The sequence below is a fragment of the Cyprinus carpio genome, chromosome B17 (assembly GCF_018340385.1).
Source record: "Cyprinus carpio isolate SPL01 chromosome B17, ASM1834038v1, whole genome shotgun sequence".
NCBI classification, from domain to species: Eukaryota; Metazoa; Chordata; class Actinopteri; order Cypriniformes; family Cyprinidae; genus Cyprinus; species Cyprinus carpio.
The window spans coordinates 19,080,885-19,108,072 of NC_056613.1; the positions used below are offsets into that span (position 1 = coordinate 19,080,885).

The window sequence follows — 27,188 nt, forward strand, 5'->3', positions numbered from 1 at the left end:
TTGTATTTACACAAGCAGAAGGGTGATTTCTTCAGTTTGTACTACAGCATAGTGTGGCTTTGAACAGATTTGAACAGCATATGCTTAGGTAATTGTGGCAGTAATGACTGATAAACTGCCTTTGTTCAGGGGACAGCGAGTGTGCCAAGTGTGTTTAACTCTGCCATCTGGTGGTCGATGGGAGTATTTGCAGCATTGAGTATTTCGGCTCTGGGTTTCAGTCAGAAATCTACTTAGAGAAACAGGGAGGAGCCAGGCGTGGAAAATGGGAAAAAAATAATGGCAAATGGAGCCGGAATTATGTTTGCCATCATGAACAGATTTGCTTTAAAAAGATTCCTCCAACAAAAAAAGAATACCTTAAAAAATCAATCCATTAATCTAAATGGAAACTGTCCCCATTTACTCCCTTTTTTTTGATGTTGCTTTTTAAATCCATATGATTTCATTCTAATGTTTAAGAATTTTCATGCAAAAAAACTTGTCAAAAAGTGACAAAAATGGCAAAAAAGCTCCATAAAAGAGTCTGTATGTGCTTTGTAAACCATAGAAAAAACTATGTATGAAACAGACCAAAATTGTAATTATTATTTATTCATAATCTACACCAACTCGAGCCGCTGCAGCTGCATCATTCAGTGATTTGAACAATTTTAATGTGTGAGACTCGTTCACTGATCCGTTTCTCAAGTTCAACACTGACTCCGTGATCTAGTCACAGTGGTTCAGAGTTAAAAGGTTTTAAAATGTCATTCCAAACATAGACTTTTTTTCCTCTTTAGAACACAAATGAAGATAACTTTTATAATATCCTCTCTTCCTTTTTGTCCATTTATTGAAAGTCCAAAAATGTAACCAAAACTTTCCCACATTAAAAAGACATTGTGTAGGTATGTGTGTATATATATATACATGCATACATATATACATATATATATATATATATATATATATATAACACTCACTGGCCACCGTATATACACTCACTGGCCACTTATATATATATATATATATACATGCATACATATATATATATATATATATATATATATATATATATATATATATATATATATATATATATATATATATATATATACACACACATATAGGCTAGCCTACATATGTTGTTGATCTTTTATTTACCATATTTGAGGAGCTCTAGTGATCAGTGCTTATGTGACAAAAGCCTAAAATAAATGTTCATTTTGTAAATTAATTGTCTTCTCTGAAGACTTTGATTAAACCGCTCAATTTATAGAGATTACTTTTGTGTGCGTGGATTTTCATAGGAGTGCGTGGATGTTCAGAGGAGGAACAGAAATCTCTTTGGTGTGCGTGGATGTTCAGAGGAGGAACAGAAATCTCTCAGATTGAAAATATCTTCATTTGTGTTCTTCAAATGCAAGTCTATGAGTTTGAAAAGACATGAGGATAACTTAATTATCGTGACCTCGTAACCTACGCATTGTAAATATGGGGTTAAATATAATTAACAGCAATTTGTTTAAGATTTTAGTGAAGTATTCATTCTAAATGATCTTTTATTTTCCTATTCCAGCTTCCTTGGAAGTCTCTGACCAGCATCATTGAGTATTACTACATGTGGAAGACCACAGACAGATACGTTCAGCAGGTAATCCAACACTGCTGTCTCAAGTCTCTGTGCACAGGTAGAAAACCTAGATAGTTTTCACGTTGAGACTAACTGGATCTTGTTTCATACAGAAACGATTAAAAGCAGCCGAGGCTGAGAGCAAGTTAAAGCAGGTTTATATCCCAAACTAGTGAGTATTTCAAAAGGTTGAAGTTCAACCCTGGATTTTGCATTTCTCCATAAGCTTTGAGTGATTGCACTTTGACCAGATGAGATCCTGTAACCGTCAAGGCATTTTTTTTCTACAGTAACAAGCCCAACCCTAACCAGTTGAGCATGAACAGCGTGAAGCCAGGGCTCGTGAATGGAGCAGGGGTGCTTCCAGGAGCACCAGGCCAGCCTGTCGGATTGGGCAGAGCATGCGAGAGCTGTTACAGTGAGTATTTGAGATGCTCTCAAGTACTTCAGATGTTAAAGGTGATATTAAACTGAAAGGACAAAGTATTTGTACAGACGATTTTATTTTTTTCCCCTGGTATTTTTAGTCAAGATTTCTCCCATCAAAAACAGTCATGTAGTTTTCTCTGACATGGATTTAAAGGGAAAAAATTCTGTCATTTATTACTCACCCTCGTGTCATTCCAAACCTGTAAGACCTTCATTCTTCTTCAGAACACAAATTAAGATATTTTTTATCAAATCTAAGAGCTTTCTGACCCTGCATAGACAGCAACGCAACTGACACATTTAAGGCCCAGAAAGGTAGCAAGGACTTTGTTAAAATAGTCCATGTGACATCAGCAGTTCAGCTGCGCCGCAATTTTATGAAGCTACAAGAATATTTTTGTGTTCAAAGAAAACAAAATTAATGCCTATGCATTAATAACCTATGCATGTGGTGTTGCTTTTTAGTTGGCATTTTCAGACCCCTAAAATGCCTTTGTCATGTAAGTGAACAACTAAAATTCATTAAATTTTTCATTTTTAGTTGAAAGCTGTTGTGTAAACGTTCCCTCAAACTAAAACTGTTACAATGTGTTTAATAAAGCTGAAATACGAAAAATAAATAAAATATATACACACACACACACACTAATAGTCGAATCATACATTTGGGGGCGGGGCAAAATACATTAACAAGAGTCAAAACAGACATTCGACAGCCATAATTACTGACGCACAGGGAAAATGTGTAACGGACGCCTCGCAGATACAAAAATAATGTTTTGAATAAAAGGTAGTTAACATTAAATATGTAAACAAGTATTCACAACATTACTACAATGAAACGCTTTACTGCAGCGCAAATCAACCAAATGCATCTTATATGAGATAAATAATAGAGGCTATACGTGACATATATAAACATGCTGAAATGTTTTGAAATCACTTGTACCCTACCTGATCGAAAAAATCTTTCACTTTGACTGTGTCAATTTGAGTCTTGTTAAAGATTTAAATCTCTGCCGCCAAGATGCTTCTCTGTTTGTCACGGGTTATGGAAAGTGAAACTTAAATCTATAGGGGTGGTTTGATTTATTCACGCACATTAAAATACATATTTAAAGCTTCTTTCTTTTCAGATTTTTATTTACAGCATTATCTTAATAAGCTGAATATTAACTTTGGGAGAAAACTGGTAGTTCTATGTGAAATCAGACATTTGAGCGCCCCCATATTGCCAAAGTGGCATGATCATAACACCCCGAGAATATTCGACTGTGAGATTGAAAGTCGAATCGGGCTCCTCATATCAAAGCATCGAATCGTTGGATAGGAGATGAAATAAAAATGAGCTCCTAAAACTTACTGGGTGAACTATCTCTTTAAACTACAGCGAGTAGAGTGGAGTTGGAAGGAGCTTGATGTGTTTTGTTTGTGTGTAGCCACTAGCTCATATCAGTGGTACTCATGGGGGCCCCCCAACATGCAGTGCCGACTGTGTGCCTCCTGCTGGACTTACTGGAAAAAGTACGGAGGTCTGAAGATGCCAACCAGACTGGATGGAGAGAGGCCCGGACCCAACCGCAACATGGTGGGTGTAAAGTGGATTCTCTCCAAACATGCTCTACGGGGCTTCGAGTCAATTCTTGACATGAAATTCTTGCTCTCTCCCCCGAGTTGTTTTATTTAGTCTGTTTTTTTCTTGTGCTGTGCAATTCTGTTTTATCATGCCTCTTTGTGACTGTTAAATGAATGCCCTGAATGAGCGAAACTTTGTCTTTCATTTATGTTTAAAAGTGAAATTCATGGACTTTAACAGAATTAAAATGCAATATTAAGATTTTGCTGTCACCCAGGACTTGACTTTCATCTCGCTGTCTGTGTTCAGAGTCCTCACGGTCTGCCCATGAGACACAGCGGAAGCCCAAAGTTTGCTGTTAAGACCAGACAGGCTTTCTACCTTCAGACGTCTCAGCTGACGAAAGCTGCTCGACGCGTCTGCCAGGACCTGCTGAGATCCAGATATTTGGCCAGACACCCGTACATACCTGTCAACACTGCCGCTATCAAAGCAGAGTGTGAGTATCTGCTGTGAGACATGAACATAGCATTTCAAACATGATATTTTATATGAATCATGAGCTGTTTTAAAAAATGTATTTATGTATTTATTTATAATAAATTGTGGCTTAATGAATGGAAAAAATATATATATTTTAAAAATCTAGTTTAAAACACATTTTTGAAAATTCATTTTTTTATATTTTTGACCATTAAAAAAAAAAGTTTGTACTATTTAAATAAGTTTATATTTAAAGGCTAAAAATTTTTATGTGATAAACAAGTAAAAAGTAAAACTAAAAACAAAAAATGAAAATTTTAATATTTAGATTTTTCAAGGCAATTTTTTTCAACTAATTAACAAAGTTGGGAGGTTGTGCCATTTGACATTGCACAACCTGATTTTTTTTTTTTTTTTTTTTTTTTTTTTTTTTTTTACAACCTTAACATGTCACAAAAATATCAAGTATTTAATTAATGTTAATTAATATTTGATAATTTATTATACTTACTGATCCTGTCACAGTCTCGAGAATCTAGTGAAGTGGCATACAGCCAAGTATGGTGACCCATACTCAGAATTCGTGCTCTGCATTTAACCCATCCAAAGTGCACACACACACTGTGAACACACACCCGGAGCAGTGGACAGCCAGTCAAACTCTCTAACCACTAGGCCACGACTTCCCCATCTACAGGAATCCATGTTTCTGTATATTGCTTATACCACAGGACTGATTTGGTAAAGAAATGAAATGGACCAGAGATAATATGGACTAACAATGAACCATTGAATATTTATTAACAAAAATACTGTAACAAATATATTGCTTAGTGTTAATTAATGCATTAAATATAGTTAACAAATGGAACCTCATTGTAAAGTGTTACCGAAATTCTAATAAAACAAAATTATGTATATATGAATAAAAATTTACAAATTCTGCTAAACTATCATTACATTGTTCTTTTAAATAGGCTTTTTGTCTTTTGTTACCACCCTGAATTTCCCCCCTCCCCCATTCACACACACACACACAAATAATATATAATGGAAAACGTGTTTATACAGTAAATTAACTTTTTTTTTTTTTTTCATTCAAAAAGTGTTGTGTCATTGACCCTGTAGTGAATTATCACTGTAATTTAAACCCAAGTAGAATATATAATTTTATTGGCGTTTCTTTTTGACATATTTCAGGTGCGGTTAGGTTGCCAGATATGTCCAAAAAGCCTCCACCTCTAAAGCAGACAGTAAGGAAGCCTTTAGAGTCAGTGGTTAGATATCTGGGTAAGTGAAGCTGCCTTTCCTTCAAAAGGCTTTTTTCAGATTTTTTTAACTCGTTTTAATCATGTCTTTTCAAACTGTGTTCCAGAGGCCCACCCTTGCCCACCCAAATCAGATCCTCCACGAGGAGCCACCATTTCCATGGGCAGCCTGACGCCCATCAAATCCACACCCATCCTCAACAACGGCTCCCCAACCATCCTGGGCAAACGCAGCTACGAGCAGCACAACGGTTTGGATGGTAAGCCATCGTCGGGTTTCTGTGCTGCCCACACAACACACTCTCTTCCTACTCTTCTTGCGATGTCTTATTCACTTGTCTTAAACTCTCCCACTAGTGTCTTTACCAACCCCCATACAGGAAAACATACACACACACGCGCGCTACTTTAATCTCTGAATGGCTTTCAAGGTTGTCATGGTAACGGACCAGCAGTGACTCACATGGATCATTAGTCCTGCGGGAGGTCAGACCCCAAAACACAGACTAAAGGCACCGTAACCGTCGATTCAAAAGGAGGGCTTCCCGAGCACGTGGCGCGGATGTTAGGAACACTTATGTATGCTCCCTTGTCACATTGTGCTTCATTACCCTCTTGTCTCTATGAAGGCTTTGGAGGGAAACCAATGTTCACCAGTTACATAAATTCCTGATGAGCTTGGCACCATTCTGTCCAAAGCAGCAAATCCTTTTTCTTCACCCCCATGCCGCTTTTTCAGATTGCTTTTACATTTGGGGTCTTAATGCACTTGGTCCTTTGGTGGTGTGAGCCGCATGTATTATGTAAAGGATGGGGTTATCATAAGAGTGCATGTAGTACCTCTTAGAACCAGTAGGGTGAACGGCTCATGAAACTATAGAATGGTAAGCTGCTCTGATACTTATTTCCTGCCGCATGGGCAGCTGTCTTCTAAGGTAGCATCCTAACTGAAATGGAATATCATATGTGAATGTTTTTGTGTGCTCTTCATAGGCAGCGACTCCATGTGCCACACAAAAGCTGTCTTTATTTAAGCACGCTAGAGCTATTCACCTTTGTTATGTGTTCTATGATGTTGTATTAGGATACACCTCCTCTATCACAGTTATTATTTATGTTCATAATATTACAAATTATTTACATTTTATGTAAATAATTATTTTGACAATTAGATAAAAATACTTTTATATATATATATACTATTTTTCTTTTTATTTATTATACAATTAACAAAAAGCACAAAAAAGACCTCTAACACTAGCTTGCTCTTCTTTTTCTGTTCTGTTTTCTTTTTATTATATAATAAAAAAAAAAATCCTTGCTATGTGTACTGCACTAACATAAAATAGACATGTAACACAAAAAAAAAAGTACAGTTCAAAAGTTCAAAACCCTACATCCCCCTTTTCAGAATCTGCAAAATGTTAATTATTTTACCAAAATAAGAGGGATCATACAAAATGCATGTTATTGTTTATTTAGTACTGACCTGAATAAGATATTTCACATAGAAGATGTTTACATGTAGTCCACAAGAGAAAATAATAGTTGAATTTATAAAAATGACCCCATTCAAAAGTTTACATGCCCTTGAATTCTTAATACGGTGTTCTTCATGTCCCATAAACTCTTTGGTTTTCAAGCATTTTTGCATATTTGAACCCTTTCCAACAATGACTGTGTGATTTTGAGATCCATCTTTTCACACTGAGGACAACTGAGGGACTCATATGCAACTATTACAGAAGGTTCAAATGCTCACTGAAGCTCCAGAAAGAAAAACCATGCATTAAGACCCAGGGGGTGAAAACTTTTGAACAGAATGGAGATGTGTACATTTTTCTTATTTTGCCTTAATATCATATTTTTTCATTTAGCACTGCCCTTCAGAGGCTACAGAAGATAGTTACATGTTTCCCAAAAGGACAAATAGGTTAAATCTACCCTGATCTTCAAATTCAAAAAGTTTTCACCCCCCCGGCTCTTAATGCATGGTTTTTGTATATGTAAATGCATTTCACCAACATGTATAGATGGATTTATCTCCTCTCTTTCTCTCTATATGTCTATCAGGGTCCAAACCCAAAATTCTGGCTCCTCAGTGGGAAATTATGGCCAAGAGGGTGTCTGAACCAAGCCGAACTCCCTCCGGCCTGCAGGATGAGGTTCATGAGCTGGACTGACCTCTGCTTTGTCAACTGACTGCTACACTCTGACCAGATGAGCAGGTACAGCTCTCATGACCATTTCTAATGCAGATGTTCTCAACAGGTACATTTAGTAGATATTCTAATAAATTTGATTTTTTTTTTAAAAAACCTTGCATTAGATGTAAAATATGTATGTACTGTACACTACTGTTCAAAAGTGACAGTAAAGGCATTTAAAAAGTTACATAAGATTTGTTTCAAAAAATAAAGGCTGTTCTTTTGCACTTTGTTTTCCTCGAAGAATCTTGAAAAAAGAAATTGTTCATGGTTTCTACAAACGTTTTAAGCAGCACAACTGTTTTTTTAACATTAAATATAATAACATTAAAAATACTCCTAAATTTTTGTCTTTCTGGACCATGTAATTGTTAATTACATTTTTAGTATATACATTGTTTATAACTTTAAATTCTGCATATAACTTAATTTCAATAAAATGCGATTTATATTGTTTTTAATACTCTAAATCCAATATATTAAAGCAACAATTGGTGTCTTGTGTTGTACTACAGACTCTGACAGCATCTCTTTAATGCTCAGGTGACTCGAGAGATTTTTTCAGCTCTCAGTGACGGATGGACCTAAGAAAGGATCTGCGGTCAGAAAGCCCTGTCCAGGCGGCCCATTTTTACAGCTGAAGCCATTGAAATGACTGCAAAGCCCTGACGTCTCCATGGGTTCAAACAGCCTGTGGCCAATCGCAGGACTGATCTGATTGTACAGGACTGATTATTATTATTATTTACCATCGGCTGTTACTTCTGTCATTGTAATTATAATTATTACAATTATTATTACTGTTCTTTTTTTATCAAGTATAACCATTTTCTTTTTAATGACTTGAGAACATGTAAGAATCTTGAACGTTTCTTGAAACAACTTGCTCCCAAACCATAATGTAAAGGTGGGATGAACTGTCATTTTTGTCTCCTGCGTTGTTTTGTAACATGACAGCTCCACACAGACGTGAAGGACTATATGACGTTTCTCTTCGTTTGGATGCTTGTATTCTCCGGTTCTGTTAGTCCGTCCTGCCACAGTGGTTTAAATTATTCAGAAAGACAACAGAACGTTCTTTTTCTACCTTTTTCACGAGTATTGCAACTGCTCCTATATGTCATTTCTCTTTTGTGAATATGTAAATGAAAAGAGGAGGGAGGCGTTATTGTACAGTGGTGCATTTTGGGCCTTTGGTGGTTATCAAAGCTTGTTGTAATGGATTTGCCATGCACAGCGTATTCTTTGAAATGTCTTTTTGTAAGGAAACCTCCCCAGCTCTCTCCTGCATATACGGAGAGGTGATGCATGGGAACTCTGAAAAGGTACTACCCCATTAATACAATGATGCACCTTCTTAAGAATGAGCTTGTATGGGAGTGTGGTGTTTTAGTTATTCCTCACGTATGCACGCAGCAAAAAACTGTTGCTTCAGGCTAGGGATATGTGATACAACCTAGTTTACTTTGCAGTTGGCTTATCAAATATTGATATCTTTAGGCCAACCCAGCTTCACACACTCATCACACATTTTCCTTTAAAAATAAATAATTTAAATGACAAGGATGTATACACATACAACAGACTGTAGTTGTAAACATTTTTTGAAAATCTTAAAAAGTAATATGTAATTTGACACTTGCAACCAAAGATACTGAGCTTAGCAGTTTAAAGGATGTATTTTTGGGGAATGATATTTTTGTAGACACGTTTTCATGAACTGCCATAATATCTAAAGCAGAATAGGTAGAATATAGGGTTATTTCATTCCTTACGAAACACACGTTAATTTAGAGTCACTTGTGGTGGGGGAAAACAATTGACAACGGATATCAGTCAAACTATATTTTAATGTTTTTCATATTTAATCCAAAAATAAAAAAAGCTGTCGTTTACTCACCCTCATGTTGTTCCAAACCTGTATAACCTGTATTTTTCTGTGGAATATAAAAGATATTTTAAGAAACATTTCAGTGTTTTTTGTCCATGCAATGCAAGTCAATGCTACCAAACAAATGTTTATCAGCATTCTTTAAAATATCCCCTTTTGTTTTACTGAAATAATCAAGTCATACAGGTTTGGTACAACATAGCTAATTATCTTTGATTTTTGGGTGAACTGTCCCGTTAAGTGAGGTTATATTTTCTAGAAAAGATAGGTTATGGTCCTGCAGCCACAGGGTTTTATGTTTATAGCTGTAAAGTCCAGGATTTTAACATAAGACACCCAATACTTAATGTGTTAATTAAACTTAATTGTGATATTGATATGCACCTGTGATTTTTAATTGATAATTTGTGTTTTATTGCGTTCTTGCCACATAATCAAGCACTGTCTATAAGTTTGACATTTGCTGTGCCTCGTGTTTGGTTGCATGAGCTTTTCAGCCTGCAGCCTTGGAGCTAGAGGCACTTGGACTCAAATCTGACTCGGAAATCTTATATTTTGCACTTAATGTGAATTAAAATTAATAATAAGTGCAAACAGCATATAATTAAAGTAAGACATCATTTGGTTAAGGGTCTAGGCTCGACAAGGTGGACTTGGACCCAACAGTAGCCTACTGGCTGTGTTCCAATCTTATACCCTAGTACTCAATATTTCCATTATGTGGGTCATTTTTACCATATAAACATACAGCACAAAACAATGTTATCAATATGTCATGGGGCTCATATTTATGATATTTATCTCATAAAGATATCATCTAGAAAAATATATTTTACATTTTAGCCTACACTGTAAATTATGTAGCTTACATATTACAACAATACTATAATTATTTTACATAATTGACTAAAAAGATTTTGCACGATTTAATAAAATGTTAAAAAAAAATGTTAGTTTCATATGTTTTGAATGTGAATGTTTTGAATAAGTCGCTCCGCTCTTGCCATTTTACAGTCACATCCTTTGATCACTCCGTTCTCGGCTCATTGGGAATCAAATCAAGTGTGCTCGAATGAGTCGACTCGTGATTCAGTTTAGCCAGTGAACGAGAGCAGCAGCTCAGAGTCAGACCAGGGGGGTGCGTTTCCCAAAAGCATCCATCGTTAGCTAACTATGGTCGCAAGTTCTGTTGACCTCTATTCGTAACGACGGAACTTTCGAACACAGTAGCTTTTGGTGAACGACTCTTTTAAAGACTAGTTTTGTGAACCGATTAATCAAAAAGATCCGATTCTGAAGCATGATTCGATGCCGAATCGCACGTCACTACTAGGTAGGCTGCTCGCTGTGTTTTGAAACGCAGCCGGTGTCTGAGCATGTGCTGTTACTGCTGCAGTGGAGTAAAATATGTCAGTTATCACCGGACAGCGGCGAGAGGACAGAGAGAGCCGGCTACAAATGTGCTCTGAGGGGCAACCGGTGCAACGGTTTTCTGTTTAATTCTTCTGTTTAACACCAAAATGAGGCCCGGCTCCTTTACATCTACAGCAGCGGAGGAATAATAAGGTAAGCCTCGCCGGCTTTTGGGATGTTTCATTAGACCCAGTCGAGTTTCCTGCACGGGTTATCCCACAATTTACACGAGCTCGGGTCAGAGTAAACCGGTGCACCTTTCTGAACGTTTCCTCGCCCCACCAGCTCGCGGTTTTACAGACTGTTATCACCCAAATATGCGAACGAGGAAGTCAACGCTGCCATCTCAATCGCGCATTTGATTCCAAACGCGTTAATTTGCGCTCCATCCTTTAATTACGAAGGAATTTGCTTAAGTTTGACCGTTTGCAGTTTCTTTGTTGTCCGATACAAAAACGACGTGAAACTTCATGTAATGTTTTTACTAGAAGAACGAAGTGCTCCGAGTGCGTACCGCTATAAATCACACTAACGTGGAGTTGTGTCTGCGCAGGCGACGCAGCGCTGCAGTGGTCGGTTGTCATGGAGGCCTGCGCTGCTGCTGTCACGACTGCGGTATATACAGTCTCACACGAAAAACCCTCAAACTTACATATCCCAAACAATTCGTATTATTATGAACATGTCGGGTGCTAAATCAAGTCGCATTATTATATTTGACGACACTTCAGAAACAGAGTATTTTGAGTAAACAGACCAAAAGAGTTCAAATCCTGGGGTCTCTGGCTTCTCACTTCTTCCATCTCAGTCACCCAATATACAATACCTATATAAACATGATGCGTGCCCTTTAAGAGGTCGTTCCGGGATAGTTTGGATGGGTCGATATTTACTACGCTGACTCTGTCCTCATATTTCATACCGCTAAGCTGAAGCCCCACTTACATCAGCAGCCTGAGATCAAATACACTCAAAGCTTACTTGATTAAAACTGGGGATTTGTTGTTTAGTGTGGCAGATATGCTCCACTGCACCCACATCTCAATCTTGCTTCTCAGAATAAGACGTGTAATTATGGTAAATGTCGGTTTGTCATTATTTTATTCTTCAAAGAAGATGTCAGTCTTTTTTAACATCACTGTGGCTTGCCGCTGTCATGTGACTAACCCTCTCTATTAAGGCTCAGAAGTTGTTAATCTCTTGGTGCTGACCCATATGTTAGCAGTCTGGAGGGTCTGGGACATACTTGTGGTCCTTTCGGGGGAACAGACTGAAAGGATAAGCTCTTGGGCTGCTTCATAATTACTTGAAGTAAAAAAGTATATAAGAGGACTGACTGCCGAGCGGGACTGGGTGGTCCTGATCCACCGAATCATGAGCTTGGCCCACCCTGAGAGTCCTAAGGCCAGCCATATTTTAAAGCTGCAGCCAGACCACATTCAAAAAACTACCATGATATCGCTAGCACTCAGTTTGATTTCAGAATTATTTATATAGCCTACTTATTATAGTATTTATTATTATTTTTGAATACATTTTTATTTTTATATTTTCAGTTTTAATTTTTGTAGTTTTAGTTTTATGTGCTTTAGTTTTTATACTTCTATTTACCTTTATTTTAGTTTTTAGTAATTTAATTAAGCTTGAAGTTATTGTATTTCAGTTAGTTGCCAAGGCAGCATTTCTAATGTTTAATTTTTTAATTTAACTTTTCCATTTAATATTTTATTTTATTTAAAAGTTTATTTATTTCAAATAAAAATAACTGTTTTTAATAGTTTTAGTTCACAATAGCAAAACTGGTAGCACTACAGTACTTTTTCATCATAAATTAAGACAAAAATTATTTATGTATTTAATTATTGTATATCTAGAATACATTTTCTACCCCCCAAAGTCCCTTTTTTCAGAAACGGATGATTTCAGATTGTGAAAAGTATTTTTAATTTTTATTATTTTAATAATTTAATATAAATAATGCTGGGGAAGATTTTATAAGTAGTAATAGACCAATATATTGGGAAAATTTAGGCTATTTTAAGATTATTGAAATCTGCATTTTTTAATAATTATACAGTGGGGAAAATATTTATTTGATCCCCTGCTGATTTTGTAAGTTTTCCCACTTGCAAAGATATGAATGCAATTTTTATGGTAGGTTTATTTTAATAGATAGAGACAGAATATCAACTAAAAAATCCAGAAAAAACACATTATATAAAGGATAAAAATTAATTGTAAGCATTTAATGTTAACAAATTCACTTATGTCTCTCTCTCTCTCTCTCTCTCTCTCTCTTTCTCTCTCTCTCTCTCTCTCTCTCTCTTTCTCTATCTCTCTCTCGCTGCCTTTGAAAAACACATCAATTAACCAAAAATATGTGCCTGCTATTATTTAGCCACTCCTTATTACTAACGGCTTTCAGCTACTATTGTTTTTTTTTTTTTTTTTTTTTTTTGTGCCTCATTAACACTGATTAGTGAAACCCAGGATGAATTGTCCGCCTCATGCTGAAGAATTTAATGAAACTGGTTCTGCCTCTGTGAAGAAACATGATCATCCTTTAACAGCCCTGAGGAGGCTTACTGTATCAGCACTTCTTGTACCTGATGAGAAGAATGAAGGCTGTGTGCGGGCTGGAGCCAAGGTGATGTCTAGAGTAACTGAGCTGTGTGCGCTATTGATCCACTGCCATTTATATTTATGCAGAGTGGAGTGAACTCATGGCAAGAGACCAGAGCTCTCATCAGTCACCTCTAGAAATAGCAGTAATAAGAATGCATCGGAGCCGGTCATTCCAGTGCGTCAAAGGAGGATGTTATAGTATATTGTCCCTGCCGTTGATGAGCCTTTGTTCTCTTGGCAGGTGTGTGCTTGATATTGACAAAAAGAAAAACACAACAACTTGGATAGTGTAGCTTTTATCATGTCTGAAATTCCCATAGTACTCAAATGGGCACTTAAAGGGACAGTTCACCAAAAAAATGTATGCCATGCATTAAAAAAAAAAAAAAAAAGTTCCATGAAACACAAAAGGAGATATTTCATGCAATGTTCAAGCTGCTCATCCATAGAAGCAATAACCAAGCTCCAGAAAAATGCACCATAAAAATAGTCGTTTTCTGCTTTTGAATCCTCCAAATATTGCATTTCATTGTAAGTGACTCACTGTGTAAGTGCCTTTCGGTTTTTTGAAAAAGAAAATGAGAGACGAGTACTGTTGCTGTTTGAAGTAATTAACCTAATGCCATGAATGTCTGCGAATGAGCATCATTTGCTAAAACAACTTTTAATATTCCACTTATTTACATTTGGCACACATATCAGAACTACCATTTCATGTACTTTGCCCTTACTAATAGACAAATTCTTCAACCAGTATTTGCACATAACACAGTCATTCCCTGACGGCTAGACAGAAACAATTCTCATCATCAAATGTCACATAAAGCGGTCGTTCTGCTTTGATGCTGCTGTGTGCAGCTGAGCTTGCGTGTCCGTGTGGTATAGTGATGACCAGGCTGTCAGCAGTGACTGGTCTGTTCAGGTTGCTGAGAAGGTCAATAGAGGTTTGATAGGAGGGGATCAATCGCTTGGCTGACAGCAAGGCCAGTAAATGGGGGACATGTAAACACCGTACCATGCATTGGGCTCTGTACCACACAACTCTTAATGCAAGGTTGTCCGGATGACTGAGCACTTGTCTTCTATTGTGGCTCAAGAGCTGTCTTATCTCAAAGTATAGATTAATATTTCATAATGGCCTTTCCATTAGAGTGCAGAATATCAGCCTTTTAGCAATGTGTGCTGCACTCTCATGGAGTTAGGCTGATAAAAACCTTTGGAGTTTCCAAGTATGAAATGCAATTTTTATCAAGTGTTATTTATAACACCTCTTACTATCTCTCTCTCTCTCTTTCTTTTTTAAATTAACAATAGACAAAACAATGTATATTAAAACAGTATTGTTTAAATGACACAAAGTAAAAATAATGTAATCAGAAATGGAAATGGTAAGAACAGTAAGATAAATGATTAATCAGAAGTGACTCCGAATACTTTTACATTGTTACAAAAATTTGTTTGAAATAAATGCTATTCTTTCTTTATAACTTGATATTCATCAAAGAATCCTGAAAAATAAATGCATCATACTATCTACAAAAATCATAATCAGGACAACTGAAATTCCCATGGATGCCATTTTTGCCCTGTCTCTTTCTTATTGTTGAATCATGAACACTGACCATAATTGAGGCAAGTGATGCCTGCAGCTCTTTAGATGTTGTTCTGGGTTCTTTTATGACCTCCTGGATGAGTCTTCGTTGCGCTCTTGGAGTAATTTTGGTAGACCGGCCACTCCTGGGATGTTAATTCCCAAACACACATAAATTGCTATATAGGATAATGGCTCAGATCGTGGTTCACTGGAGTCCCAAAGCCTTAGAAATGGCTTTATAACCCTTTCCAGACTGATACATATCAACTGTTTTGTTTCTCATCTGTTCTTGAATTTCTTTAGATCATGGCATGATGTTTTGCTCTTTAAGCATGCTTCACTTTGTCAGACAGCTTCTATTAAAGTGATTTCTTGATTCAACAGGTCTGGCAGTAATCAGGCCTGGATTTGGCTAGTGAAATTTAACTTTCTAAGATAATATGGTTCATCACAGTTCTTTCATGATTTAACAGGAGGGGCAATTAATTTTTCACGAATGGCCAGGTGGGTTTGGACAGCTTTTTTCCCTTAATAAATGAAATCATCACTAAAAACTGCATTTTGTATCCACTAGCATTATCTTATATATACATATTTATTTATACATATATATACAACTAATATGTGGGTTTTCATTGGCACCTCCTGTATCCATCACTATGCAATAGGGCTGTATATTTCTTTATAGTGTGTTCTTGCTATTGTTAAGTAACTAAGAGCTTTGCTTGTAGTACACTAAATATTTTCTGTCCCGAGCTGGTTGGAATGTTAAGCGTGTCCTGTTCAGAACATTCGGAGATGCTTGTAACACCAGACGTCTTCCTTTATGTGAAGATATTTTAGAAGAGCTGGAAGTATTAGATTCTAGAAACAGTGGCTGCATTTATCTCAGTAACACTTTTGACACCTTCGATGTGTGAGGCTTTTATCATATGCACAGATTTTGTGAGATTAAAATTGCAACACTTAGGAATTCTCATTCTTAGTGTTGGGTTAACAGAATTATTATAATATTATACAATATTATAATTTTCAAAAACACAATTCAATAATATTAATGTGTATTACAAAATGTGTAGAAAAAATAGATTTAGTCTTACACCGATAGCTACAAATAAATGCAATATGTGATGGTATGTATTTCCTAATAAACTTATATTAATAAGTGTATTACTGGAAACACACATATTCTTTGTTTTTTAGGGGAACGTTGAAATGAATGTCTGTGGTGATGAACAGCATGTCATAGAAGCTTGTAGAAGTTGTTGTGCACCTGTAACATTCCTTTAAAACAAAGCTATTACTCCACTTAATTTAACAGGACAGTATGTTTACATTTTTTTTTTTTCATTTTAGTACATGAGTACCACATTAGCACTGACATCAGCAGCAAAGCTCAGAAGTACCGCTCTCTTAGGACCCTGACAGACGGTGTGGAGTGTGGACAGTGAGACTGCCAGACAGCAGGTTGGGTAAATTTGCAAATATTATTGTTTTTCATAATATTCCACTCTTGTTTGTTTCCCTCTCTATCCATTGAATCCTCAGTCTAGTTTAATCACAGTACAGGATATATTAGTTTTAGTTTTTCAAATAAGACTAGCAGATCTATTTTAAATGTGATGTTGCACTTTATAAAGGTTTGTATTCGATATCAGGATTTGTGAATTATAGAGTCACTTGAGTTCCCATGATGCCCTTGGAGCAAGACACTTAATCTCCATGTGCTCCTGGATGACTGTCCCTACAATTAGCCTACAATAAGCAGCTTTGGCTGAGAGAAACATCTGCTAAATGGCACGTAACCAAAGTATAATTGATAGGTCATAATGAGATCACATTCACCTCTAATTCAGTTTCACACATCTTCAGCAGCAGTTGAATATCAAAACAGGCATAATTGCCTAAGAATTGATCAGCCATCTCTACAGTTTCACTGTGATGTTAGTTGTACACAGATGAGCTGTTTTAGGATTTTAAGCTCTTCAGAGGCCCTCTGACATATGATACTGTATTTTAGGCTGTGTACAGTGTGCATGGATTTACAGCAAAGGACAGTTGAAAGTGTTTGTTGGCTCATGTAACTGGGATCAGTTTTTTTCGGTTATGTCTGCAAGTGACCCCGTTCATTCATCCATCTGATATGCTCCTTGAGATAATATTCTGTCATTTATTAATAGTATATAGTAGATGGTAATACTGTGTGTTGTCATGCAGCATTTGTATTTTGTTGGCTATGTTCAGTGTATCATACTACTACTCTATGTTTTTCTGCAATATATATAAACTACCGTTGAAATGTTTGGGGTTGGTACTATTTTTAATGTCTCTTATTCTCAACAAAGCATTTATTTGATCATATATATATTATGAAAATAGCTTAAAACAGTAATATTATAAATTTATAATATTATAATATATTTATAATAACTGCTTGCTTTTTTTTTTTTTTTATATTTAAAAAAGTAATTTATTCCTGTGATGGAATTCCTTTTCAGCAGTCTTCAGTATCACATGATCCTTCAGAAATCATTTTAAAATGCTGATTTGCTGCTCAAGAAATATTTGGTCTTATTATGAATGTTTAAAACAGCAGTGCTGTTTAATATTTTTTGTGGAAACTGCTGCTTTTTCTGTATATAAAATTCAAAACAGTATTTGTTTGACAGAAATCTTTTGTAACATTATAAATGTATTTACTGTCTCTTTTGAACAAAAGTATCTCCTTGCTGAATAAAAGTATTAATTACAATTTATAAAAAAAAGTAATACATTTTACTAACCCCAAACATTTGAATGGTAGTGTAAATTGGGCACAACATGCAATTTTTTTGTATGACTAAATTACCAAAATGGCCTACTATTTGGCCCAGATTTGCCAACAAAGCACACTATGTGAAATACCGTATCCCAAAATGTAAAGCACTCAGTTTGTCCTTCCATTTTCATGTAATTATTAAACTGGAAGTAATATTGGCAGAATTTAAAATTATTTTTTTTAACCTTTCACAGCCAAAAGTTAAGACATTTTTAAAGATGTCTTAAGATTTGATTTAAAAACAACAACAAAACAAAAAATGATTTTTATTTCCCGATATGATAAATCTATGCCACTTACTAAATTTCAGAGGTCAAGATTACTGGTTAGCTGGTTGATCCCATTAGCCCTTACCTTAGTGTCCATGTTTTTTCACAAAATAAAATATGTTAGCAATATATAAATAGGAAATGCTTCATTTTATTATAGCAAATATTTTACCAGTGACCATTTTTGCAGGGCCCTTTAAAAACTTAATATTTAAAGGTTAATATGTTTTATATTTTAATTTAATTTAGCATTATTGTGGCATCTCATGATGTTATTTCCCTGCAGCTCCTTAACCATTAAGGCCCATTCACACCAAGGACAATAACTATAAAGATAACAATTCTAAAAATTGTACTCAATATTAAAGAATAGCTGAGTCCACACCACAGCTATAATGATAAGGGCACAGAAAAGTGAAAGCGTTGGAATCACTTTTAGAACAATTGTTTCCAGCTGATGAACAATAAAAACATTGACACCCAATCAGAATCCATCCTGCCATAACGAGCTCGAGAATTTAAAGCAGAAGACAAGTGAGCACTTAGAATAAACAAACGATATCGTCCTCTGGTGTGGACGCTAATATCTTTATCTTTATAGTTATCCTTATAGTTATCATTCTTGGTGTGAATGGGCCTTTAGTCAAGATTTGCTGCTCAGGTAATTTGTCTCAAAAACAAAACCGTGGCAACGATCAAAGATACTGCTGTTTTACATACTATTTTGAAAACCATAGCATTGTATACTGCTCAGTATCCTAGTATTCCATTCAGAACATAGCCTCTGTTGCAGCGTATGCAGATTTGTAACATTTTATTTTAATTTTATTTTTTACCTCCTGAAGCCTATTAACTCCACACGTCAAAAACAAAGGAAGATGGTCAACATGGCAAACACAATGACCCCTGAGCCCCTTACAGCCCTCTCTCGATGGTACTTGTATGCCATCCACGGTTACTTCTGTGAAGTCATGTTCACAGCCGCCTGGGAGTTTGTGGTAAACTGCAACTGGAAGTTTCCCGGCGTGACGAGCGTGTGGGCGCTCTTCATCTACGGAACCTGCATCCTGATCGTAGAGCGCATGTACCTTTGTCTACGGGACAGCTGCAATGTGCTGCTCCGCTGCATCATTTACACACTGTGGACATACCTGTGGGAGTTCGGCACGGGTTTGCTGCTACGACAGTTCAACGCTTGTCCATGGGACTACTCAGAGTTTAAATATAACTTCATGGGCCTGATCACGGCAGAGTACGCTGTGCCTTGGTTCTGCGCCTCCTTTATTGTAGAACGCCTAGTGATCCGCAACACGCTCCGGTTGCGCTTCGACGAGGTCACCGATCCTTGCCAGGCTGAAGAACGTTTGGACAGAGGCGGCGGAGGACGAGGAGAAGGAGGGCGAAGAGCACGAGGGGCCACCAGCGCAAACGGCTACGTGAAGGTGGATTGAGGATGTTGTCAACACCTATCCCCATCTCAAAGCTCCCGTCACCCATGACTCTCTCCACACATCTCTCAATCTCTCTCCCATCTGCTTCCAGGGTAAGAGTCGCTTGGACACAGCTGGTGCAGCTCGAACAGAGACAGTTGCACAACTGTGAAGAACTTTCTTATTTATTGTTCAGCTGGCGTTCTTCGCTTTTATAGAGGGACGTTCATTTGCCACTTCAGTGCTCTACTTTACTGCCTTACTTTGGGCGAGTAGCCGTTAAGTTAAAGGTTTATCTGTAGGAGTGGTGGCTGATGGCAAAATGAGAATTAACCCTCCACTTGTACCTCCATACTGTACCTCCCAAACCAGTCCATCCACTCCGACACTCTGGGAGGGGACAAACTAAATGACTCGTATTCCCTCGTCCAAAAAAAACAAAAACAAACAAAAAAAAAAACAGGAACGCAAACACATCACTTGTAGAGAGTCGAAAAGATATATCGAGGTGTTTTTTTTATTTTTTTTTTTAAAGCAAGTCCTTTTAGATTATAAACAGTGTGTATGATGTATATGTAGTAGCAAAAGCAAATAACTGTTAGGATAGCTTACCTTTTGAATGTTAGTTTGTGTTATTTATTAATATCTAAAATGTAGTTAAGAAATGTCATGATAATATATTAAAAATGTATTGTGTATATATACTGTATAACCTAAAGCAATGCCTTGTACTTGAATTTGGTGTTTTTTTACGTTCTTCAAAAACTCCAGTGCTTGAACATGCATGAAAGTTGTCTTCCAGGAGATGTTTTCATATTCAGACTGATCTTAGATGTTGTGTACAGTTTATTTCCTCCTTTTGTTTTCTGTGTTTATTTTTCTCATTGAGATGAAGACCCAGCGGAATACTGTATTGTTTTTACATATATAGAGGTCTGGTGCTCAGTACCGAAACCATAAAATCATCACAGTTTCCTGGGTTTTCATGGGAGAGAATGAGTTGTAAATGTGTTGATGAACTGGTGCTAGATTCTCATCGAGTCTTTTAAGGGATCTGATGATAGTCACAATAAAGGCATCTAGTATAGGTTCACTGACCTCAGGTACATCAATGTTAATTATTTCAGCTCCGTCTCTCATATGCCATGAAGTAATGGATGAAGATTAAGAGAAATATCGTGGCAAATTATTTAAAATGCCAACATCACCTTGGTATTACCTGCATGGCTACAATTTCAGGTTATGGATTTGCCAGAAAGTTTTGTTGTATTGGTTATGTTGTTCCTGACCAAACAAAAAATGTATTAAAGCCACACATTTTTGAATAAAATTTCTGTCAAATTTCCCCTCAATATTGTTGGTTTTAAGTTAAAAGGTCTGTATTTAGTCTTCTTCTCAATTTAATACAAAGGTTGCAATTCAAATTTCAAATGTTATGTTCATAGCTTTGATAGTGTAGCTGTGCAGCTATTGTTCTGAAGTTCATTGTAACGTTTGGCACGCCTGTCTCTTTGGAGTGCTAGATGATTGTCAAAGTTATAAATTTTAGATGATTATCGAGTGCACTTTTCTGTTCCCTTGAAATTTTGCGTTCCTATTTGTAAGCAGTGCATTGCCATTGTTCTTGTATTGTAATCACTCTCTATAACATCATAATACAGATCGGGTCATATCAACAGATGTACGGCGGTGATGGAGATGGTCTTCAATGCCATGTCTGTTCATCTGTTTATACAGCCATGCATTCAGGCAATATTAATGTGATATGCGGAAGGAATGCAATAAGTGTTGTCATTTGAATTTTAAATGTGTGATTTAAGCAAATAACACCCTTACACACATTCATTTAACAGGTTTTTTTTTTTTTTTTTTTTTTTTGTGAACATGTGAACCATTTCTCATACAAACATTTCTCGAATCTAATAAAAAACCCAAGCACTTAATTCATTGCGGCTGAACCATTATCTACCCTGTTATTTTACACTGAAGGGCTTAAATGCAGGTTAATATAAATGCGATGTTGCCCTTTGACCACTAGATGGCGTCCTATCACCACTGCAGAACCCGGATTTGGAGTCTTTACCAACAAGCGTAAGGTAACTTGCTTAATGCTAACAAACCACAGTTGCTACAGTCATTGTTACGAATGTAAAATCATTATAAATTATTATGGGATTTTCTTTAAGCTTTTCAGTTTCCAGCATTTGCTAATGCCAAGTTATCACAGTTGTATAGTAGCAAGCATAAATGTAGTTTACCACAGTACATTTCTATTCTGCTAGACTTCACCTCATATTTCTTGAAGTGTGTATGATAATGTATCAGTGTACATGGTATGTTTTGTTACCTTTCAGATAATATGATGTCTTTGGGCTATGTGAGCTGTGTTTCTGTGTCAGACTGGTCCACACCTCATATCCTCATCAGCTTATGTCCTTCAATGGTTGGAATCTATAGAGTTCATTATATGAACATGATATTTTTTGTCCATTTAGCTGTTTTTGCTTTCTATCAATAGGCCAGAGCCTTAGGCCTGATTATATAACTTATGACAGGTATGTTTTTTTTTTTTTTTTTTACAATATTTATTTCACAACTTCAGAAAGTTAACATGCTTTTTTTTATTTGTAGACATGTACATTTGATTGCATTTTGTCACTTAATCTTTACTATGCGTTTTAATCCTTGTGTCACCTTATATAATTGAAAGGCTTTTCAACCTATGTGCTGTCTTTCTTGTCTCCAGTTTCCTGCCCTTTTTGTAGACTCTTTAAAAAAAAAACCCTGTGGCTATCTAGGGCAATTATGCATCACCTCAAATCCTTTGATTGCAATTTGGCAACTCTTCTCTCATCGCAATTGACTGCAGAACACAGCTATCACCTATGAGCTCACCTGACTGTAGTGGGTGTGGCCTGCTATGACACTGTACCTATAAAAACACCTAAACGCCGCCTCCAACAGCAACACACCCAATCATCTGTCAGCATTCCAAATATGGAAAGGTCCTAACCCTTTAAAGAGCAGGTGAAGCATAAATAGCCTTTATTTCCTCCCGATGTGTGTAGAGTCTCTCTGTCTGATTTCTGTAATGTTCCTCTGATTTTATTCCAGCTTAATGAAGCAGCAAAGCGGCTCACAATCAGAGACTCCGGCACAAACAGCTCCAGGACTAACAGCCCAGGAGGGGTTTGGTTAAATGAAGTGTCTTGCATGGGAACTAAGTCAGTGGGGAGGGGTATCACTACAGTATTCTTAAAGCCTGTCAGTCATCAAAGCTGTCAGAGTGCAGTGGAGCAGACGATGGCTTCATGCTGCATTTGAGGGGTGTGTCGAGAGTAGCCCATGTTGAATAGATCTGAGTGTCAGGGCTCAGATCCATTCATAAAGCAGATTAGAAATGGAGAAAGAGTACTTATAAACCATGCAATGGGAGGAAACCTGCTTTACAACTGCGCTTATGTTATATAGGGTGCTGCAGACAGATGCAGAATGGTTGGGACTAGAAAAACTGGCTTTATTTAAACTATTTATTCCCTGTATTTAAAGCATTTTAACTGCAGGCTTGTAAAGCAACTAGATGTTCTTATCATATAAATACAGAAGAAAAGAACTAATTATTAAAATATAAAAATATAAATATATATATATATATATAATGGGGAAGTCGTGGCCTAATGGTTAGAGAGTCGGACTCCCAATCGAAGGGTTGTGAGTTGAGTCTCGGGCCGGCAGGAATTGTTGGTGGGGGGAGTGCATGTACAGTTCTCTCTCCACCTTCAATACCATGACTTAGGTGCCCTTGAGCAAGGCATCGAACCCCCAACTGCTCCCCGGGCGCCGCAGCATAAAAATGGCTGCCCACTGCTCCGGGTGTGTGTTCACAGTGTGTGTGTGTTCACTGCTCTGTGTGTGTGCACTTCGGATGGGTTAAATGCAGAGCACGAATTCTGAGTATGGGTCACCATACTTGGCTGAATGTCACGTCACTTTCTCTTTCACTTCACTTCATATATATTCATTGAGAATAGTATAAATAGTGATCTCTGCAAACATGTCCCATGAATATCAACCAAGGTATATTAGTTAATATTCAGCGTTAGTTAAAAGGGTAGTGTACCCAAAAATCACAGTCTAGTCATGATTCGCTATGATGTTATTTTGAACTTGTATGACTTACTTTCTTCTCTGAAATATCACAGAGGTAGGACTTTTAAAATATTTCAGAGTTTTATTTTTTGTATGCATCCTCTCTATGCAACGGGTTGGAGGGCATAGTGGAAATGCGATGCTATGGTTTGCAAGATGGAAAACGTACAATACTAGGCTTTTCATCTTTAAAAAGTTGAACAGTGTTCATACCAGCCTGATCTCATGAGAAAATGTTTTTATGCTGTTTTACATTTTAGTGACTTGGTGGTCAATTTGTATGAATTCATACAATTTGATCTGTATGAAAATGAATTTCTTTTCTAAATAAAGTAAGCATGACGGTCCACCTAACCATAAGGGGGGTGTATACAGATACAAAAAAATGACTATCTAAGGTTTGATTGTAGTATAAAATAATGTTATATTTATTTTCTTAATGGCTCCTTCAGTTTTTTTTCTCCATATGAAGCCTGGTAGCTATATCGTTCGCCAGTAATCTAATTTTCAAAATCCAAAACAAACAGCCACCTGTAAGACTGTACTTTGAGAGTGATAATGACAGTTTCTTTTAAAACGGTGGACAGCTGTATCTCTCATTCTGGCTGCTTGTTGCCGTTATGTAAACGGCCATTGCTTATCTCCCACTCAGCTTTGCATAACGTTACACAGAGGTTTCCCACACTGCTTTGCATTTTTACCAGGGTATTTGAGCAGCAGGCTATTCTGTTTTCTTTCTCTATTTTGAGATAAGAGCAATAACTCTCCCCTCGTTTTTTCTTTCTGGTTTATGTATCTTCTGTTAAATATAGTGCTTTGCTGCTTGAGGGTGAGGCTTCAGTGTAAACATTAAAGCAGATGCCAAGTGGTCTTCAACCGCTGTCACATCTCAGAGTGACTGTTACAGAGATGTAACTCCACTGCTTCTGTCTGTGACAGAATAGATGAGGATGGGGAAGAGGAATTTGCAAGAGCATGGATGGAAACCTTGTTTTATCTCTTCACGGTGTGATTTAAAGGAGGTGGACTCTATCTTGCAGATAGTATTGTCAAAGCTACTGCCTTGTGAAAATGTCCCCAGTGTTCATGGCACATTTAAAGAAATAGTTCCTTAGAATGAACCGTCATTTTTACATGTCATTCCGAAGTCATTCTTTCATCTGTGGAACACAGCAGGTGAAATTTTGAATAGTCAAGTCAGTGAGTTTATCTTGAACACCGAATCAGTCTGATTTGTGAACAAATCCACTCAAAACTGACCTAAAAGAATAATAAATGTACAAATTCAACAAAGGCTAGTGAACTTGCGTAAACATGCCAATGAGAGCTAGAAGAAAAGTCAAGATATTCAGCAAAAAATAATTAATCTTTAGAAACAAAGCTATCATAATCTTTAATATAAAACATAAACTTGATATAAAACTTGATATAAAACATAAAAATTGTGTGCACTACTGCATCCTTTCTGTAGTCTGAAAGTACATGTTCATTGTAATTGATTGGAAATCAGTGTCATTTACACATCTTCTAAATCCATCCAAAAAAGAAAGAAAATTATATGGATTTGGACCAACCCGGGAATACATTTTTGTTGTTGGTTGAACTTAAAGCCTGCCTCTGTCTATTTGGTGTGTGGCTACTCTAAATAGGCGTAACACTTTGGATTCATTTCTCTCTTCTCTCTCTTCATTTCTCTCTTTTCCAGACCTTTTTGAATCCAAAACTTGTAAACCACACTAAAGCTCTCCAGGTACTGTGCAGAAAGTGTGAATTATGGTAATGGCTCCTGGCAGGGAAGAAAATAAGTGCAGTTATTAAAATGAATAGCTGCCGCTCATCCTGCGGTCCAGACCCCAGGCAGGGGTGGAGAGCCAGACCTCTCAACTTTCTTCCGTCTCATACCTACACCTCCATCACTGTTGAGTGCGTCTTCCCATTATACAGTACGTCAAACCCTCTCTCTCCGGACTTTTCCATAGTTGGTTTGGCTCAGCACGATGGCATGGTTAGGCGGTTTGCCAGGCACTTGATGACCACATAGTCCTTGGCCCCATTCTGCCTAACAAGCTCCTTAACGCTGCCAAAGGACCCAGTTTGTTCCTGAAGAACAAATCCACCCCCAACTTTGGCCTTTGAAGTGGGAATATGAGTATTTGGTACAACTTGACGTCATAGAACCCAAAAGTAAATCTTGCCTCAATAGGCTTAATCTTTGTTTTTGTCTCCATTTTCCGAAACATTTCTCCAAGTCTCTCAAAGTTCCCATCACACACCATTTTTTTTGTCCTAATGACAGATTCAAGCCTCAAGACATTAATCCTAACCCTTTAAGCTGAGCAACTGTGCATGTAAGAGCAGGTAACAGATTTGCTTGTTCCGCTCTAGGCTATCCAAACGGTTGGTACCAAACAGCTGTACCAGTATGTTTTCTTTGATAGTCAAAAGTCATGTAGAAAAGATCAGTTTACAATTTATTTTTCCCATATACCCACAGATCATTTATCGAAGGAACTTCAGGAAGTCGTTAGTTTTTGTTCGGTTCAGTGGAACTAGATTAGCGTAAATATATTACTATAATAAAGATAAAGGTATCGGTTATGTTCTTAATGAACTACGGATGGGCGTCTCCTTCAAAGCAGCTGCTGGCTGTACGAAATTTATGATTAGTAACCACGTTTTAAGTGTAACGGGTGTGTGTGGTTTTAATAAGGTATTAAGGCGAACAGCTGGCAGTTGTGAGATATATGTTGTTTCCATCCAAACCAGCCCTTGACGAGAAATGATTTTCAAGAACCCTACACTAGCAACCATTGCGCTTCTTTTCTGTATGATTTCATTACAGCTGTCTGATCCTGATTTAATCCAGATTTTAGCTGTGTCCAGGAATGCAGAGCGAGGTGGCGAGCGACGATGAGGCCTGGGGACAGAGTTACGGTATAGCGGTCTTGGCTGGGGTGTTTGGTGTAAGAGCACACCGCTGGGGTGTACGATACAGTGGGAACCGTGTTATTGCAGGTGTGTGTGCATATTACATCTGATCATGAAATATGTGAGACGTTTCACTGCCTCTGTTTTTTCAACTACCCGGTCGGTGTTAAAGTGGCCATTTGAGGCTTTAAAAAAAGCAGTGAAATTTCCGCTCCTCACACGAGAGCCGCAGAGAGAGAAAATGTGTCAGAGTGCATCTAGCTAAGAAAAAGAAGAGGTTTATTTTAAGAAATGTTTGCTGGATGACGACTGACTGCAGAGGTGTATTATGGACTCTAAAGGTGGGGTCACCTATGAGCTAATCTCCAAGTCATGTGTGTTTGTATATAAACACTGTCTTTGTCCTTAATGGGTGTTAATAAAAGTTCATATACCTCTTGAACCAAACAGGCACAATATACTAGGGATGGGTCGCAGTGGTTGACTAACTGTT

General features: G+C 37.0%; 2 protein-coding genes across 4 annotated transcripts in view; both read left to right on the forward strand.

The window, feature by feature from the left end:
• Window positions 1-8,942, forward strand: part of LOC109107098 (metastasis-associated protein MTA1-like) — a 49,884-nt gene extending 40,942 nt beyond the window's left edge. Inside the window, exons 10-18 of the mRNA XM_042742668.1 lie at window positions 1,562-1,636; window positions 1,729-1,787; window positions 1,906-2,033; window positions 3,484-3,632; window positions 3,930-4,119; window positions 5,304-5,393; window positions 5,479-5,631; window positions 7,445-7,599; window positions 8,122-8,942. Coding sequence (XP_042598602.1) covers window positions 1,562-1,636; window positions 1,729-1,787; window positions 1,906-2,033; window positions 3,484-3,632; window positions 3,930-4,119; window positions 5,304-5,393; window positions 5,479-5,631; window positions 7,445-7,554 — 954 coding nt within the window. The 3' untranslated portion in view covers window positions 7,555-7,599; window positions 8,122-8,942. The remainder of the gene's footprint in view (window positions 1-1,561; window positions 1,637-1,728; window positions 1,788-1,905; window positions 2,034-3,483; window positions 3,633-3,929; window positions 4,120-5,303; window positions 5,394-5,478; window positions 5,632-7,444; window positions 7,600-8,121) is intronic.
• Window positions 8,943-9,444: 502 nt separating this feature from the next.
• Window positions 9,445-23,217, forward strand: LOC109107097 (transmembrane protein 229b-like). 3 transcript variants are annotated; one of them, XR_002020694.2, is made up of 6 exons: window positions 9,445-11,035; window positions 16,458-16,568; window positions 21,657-21,714; window positions 21,973-22,173; window positions 22,365-22,645; window positions 22,733-23,217. XR_002020694.2 is itself a non-coding variant. In XM_042742670.1 (3 exons), the coding sequence occupies exon 3, from the start codon at window positions 19,067-19,069 to the stop codon at window positions 19,637-19,639; it is 573 nt and encodes a 190-aa protein (XP_042598604.1). In that variant the 5' UTR covers window positions 9,445-11,035; window positions 16,458-16,573; window positions 19,034-19,066; the 3' UTR covers window positions 19,640-20,970. The 3 variants fall into 3 exon arrangements, 2 of the variants coding, with proteins under 2 accessions (XP_042598604.1, XP_042598603.1); XM_042742670.1 differs by lacking the exons at window positions 21,657-21,714; window positions 21,973-22,173; window positions 22,365-22,645; window positions 22,733-23,217 and adding an exon at window positions 19,034-20,970 and having other exon boundaries at window positions 16,458-16,573; XM_042742669.1 differs by lacking the exons at window positions 21,657-21,714; window positions 21,973-22,173; window positions 22,365-22,645; window positions 22,733-23,217 and adding an exon at window positions 19,034-20,970 and having other exon boundaries at window positions 10,539-11,035.
• Window positions 23,218-27,188: the final 3,971 nt, after the last annotated feature.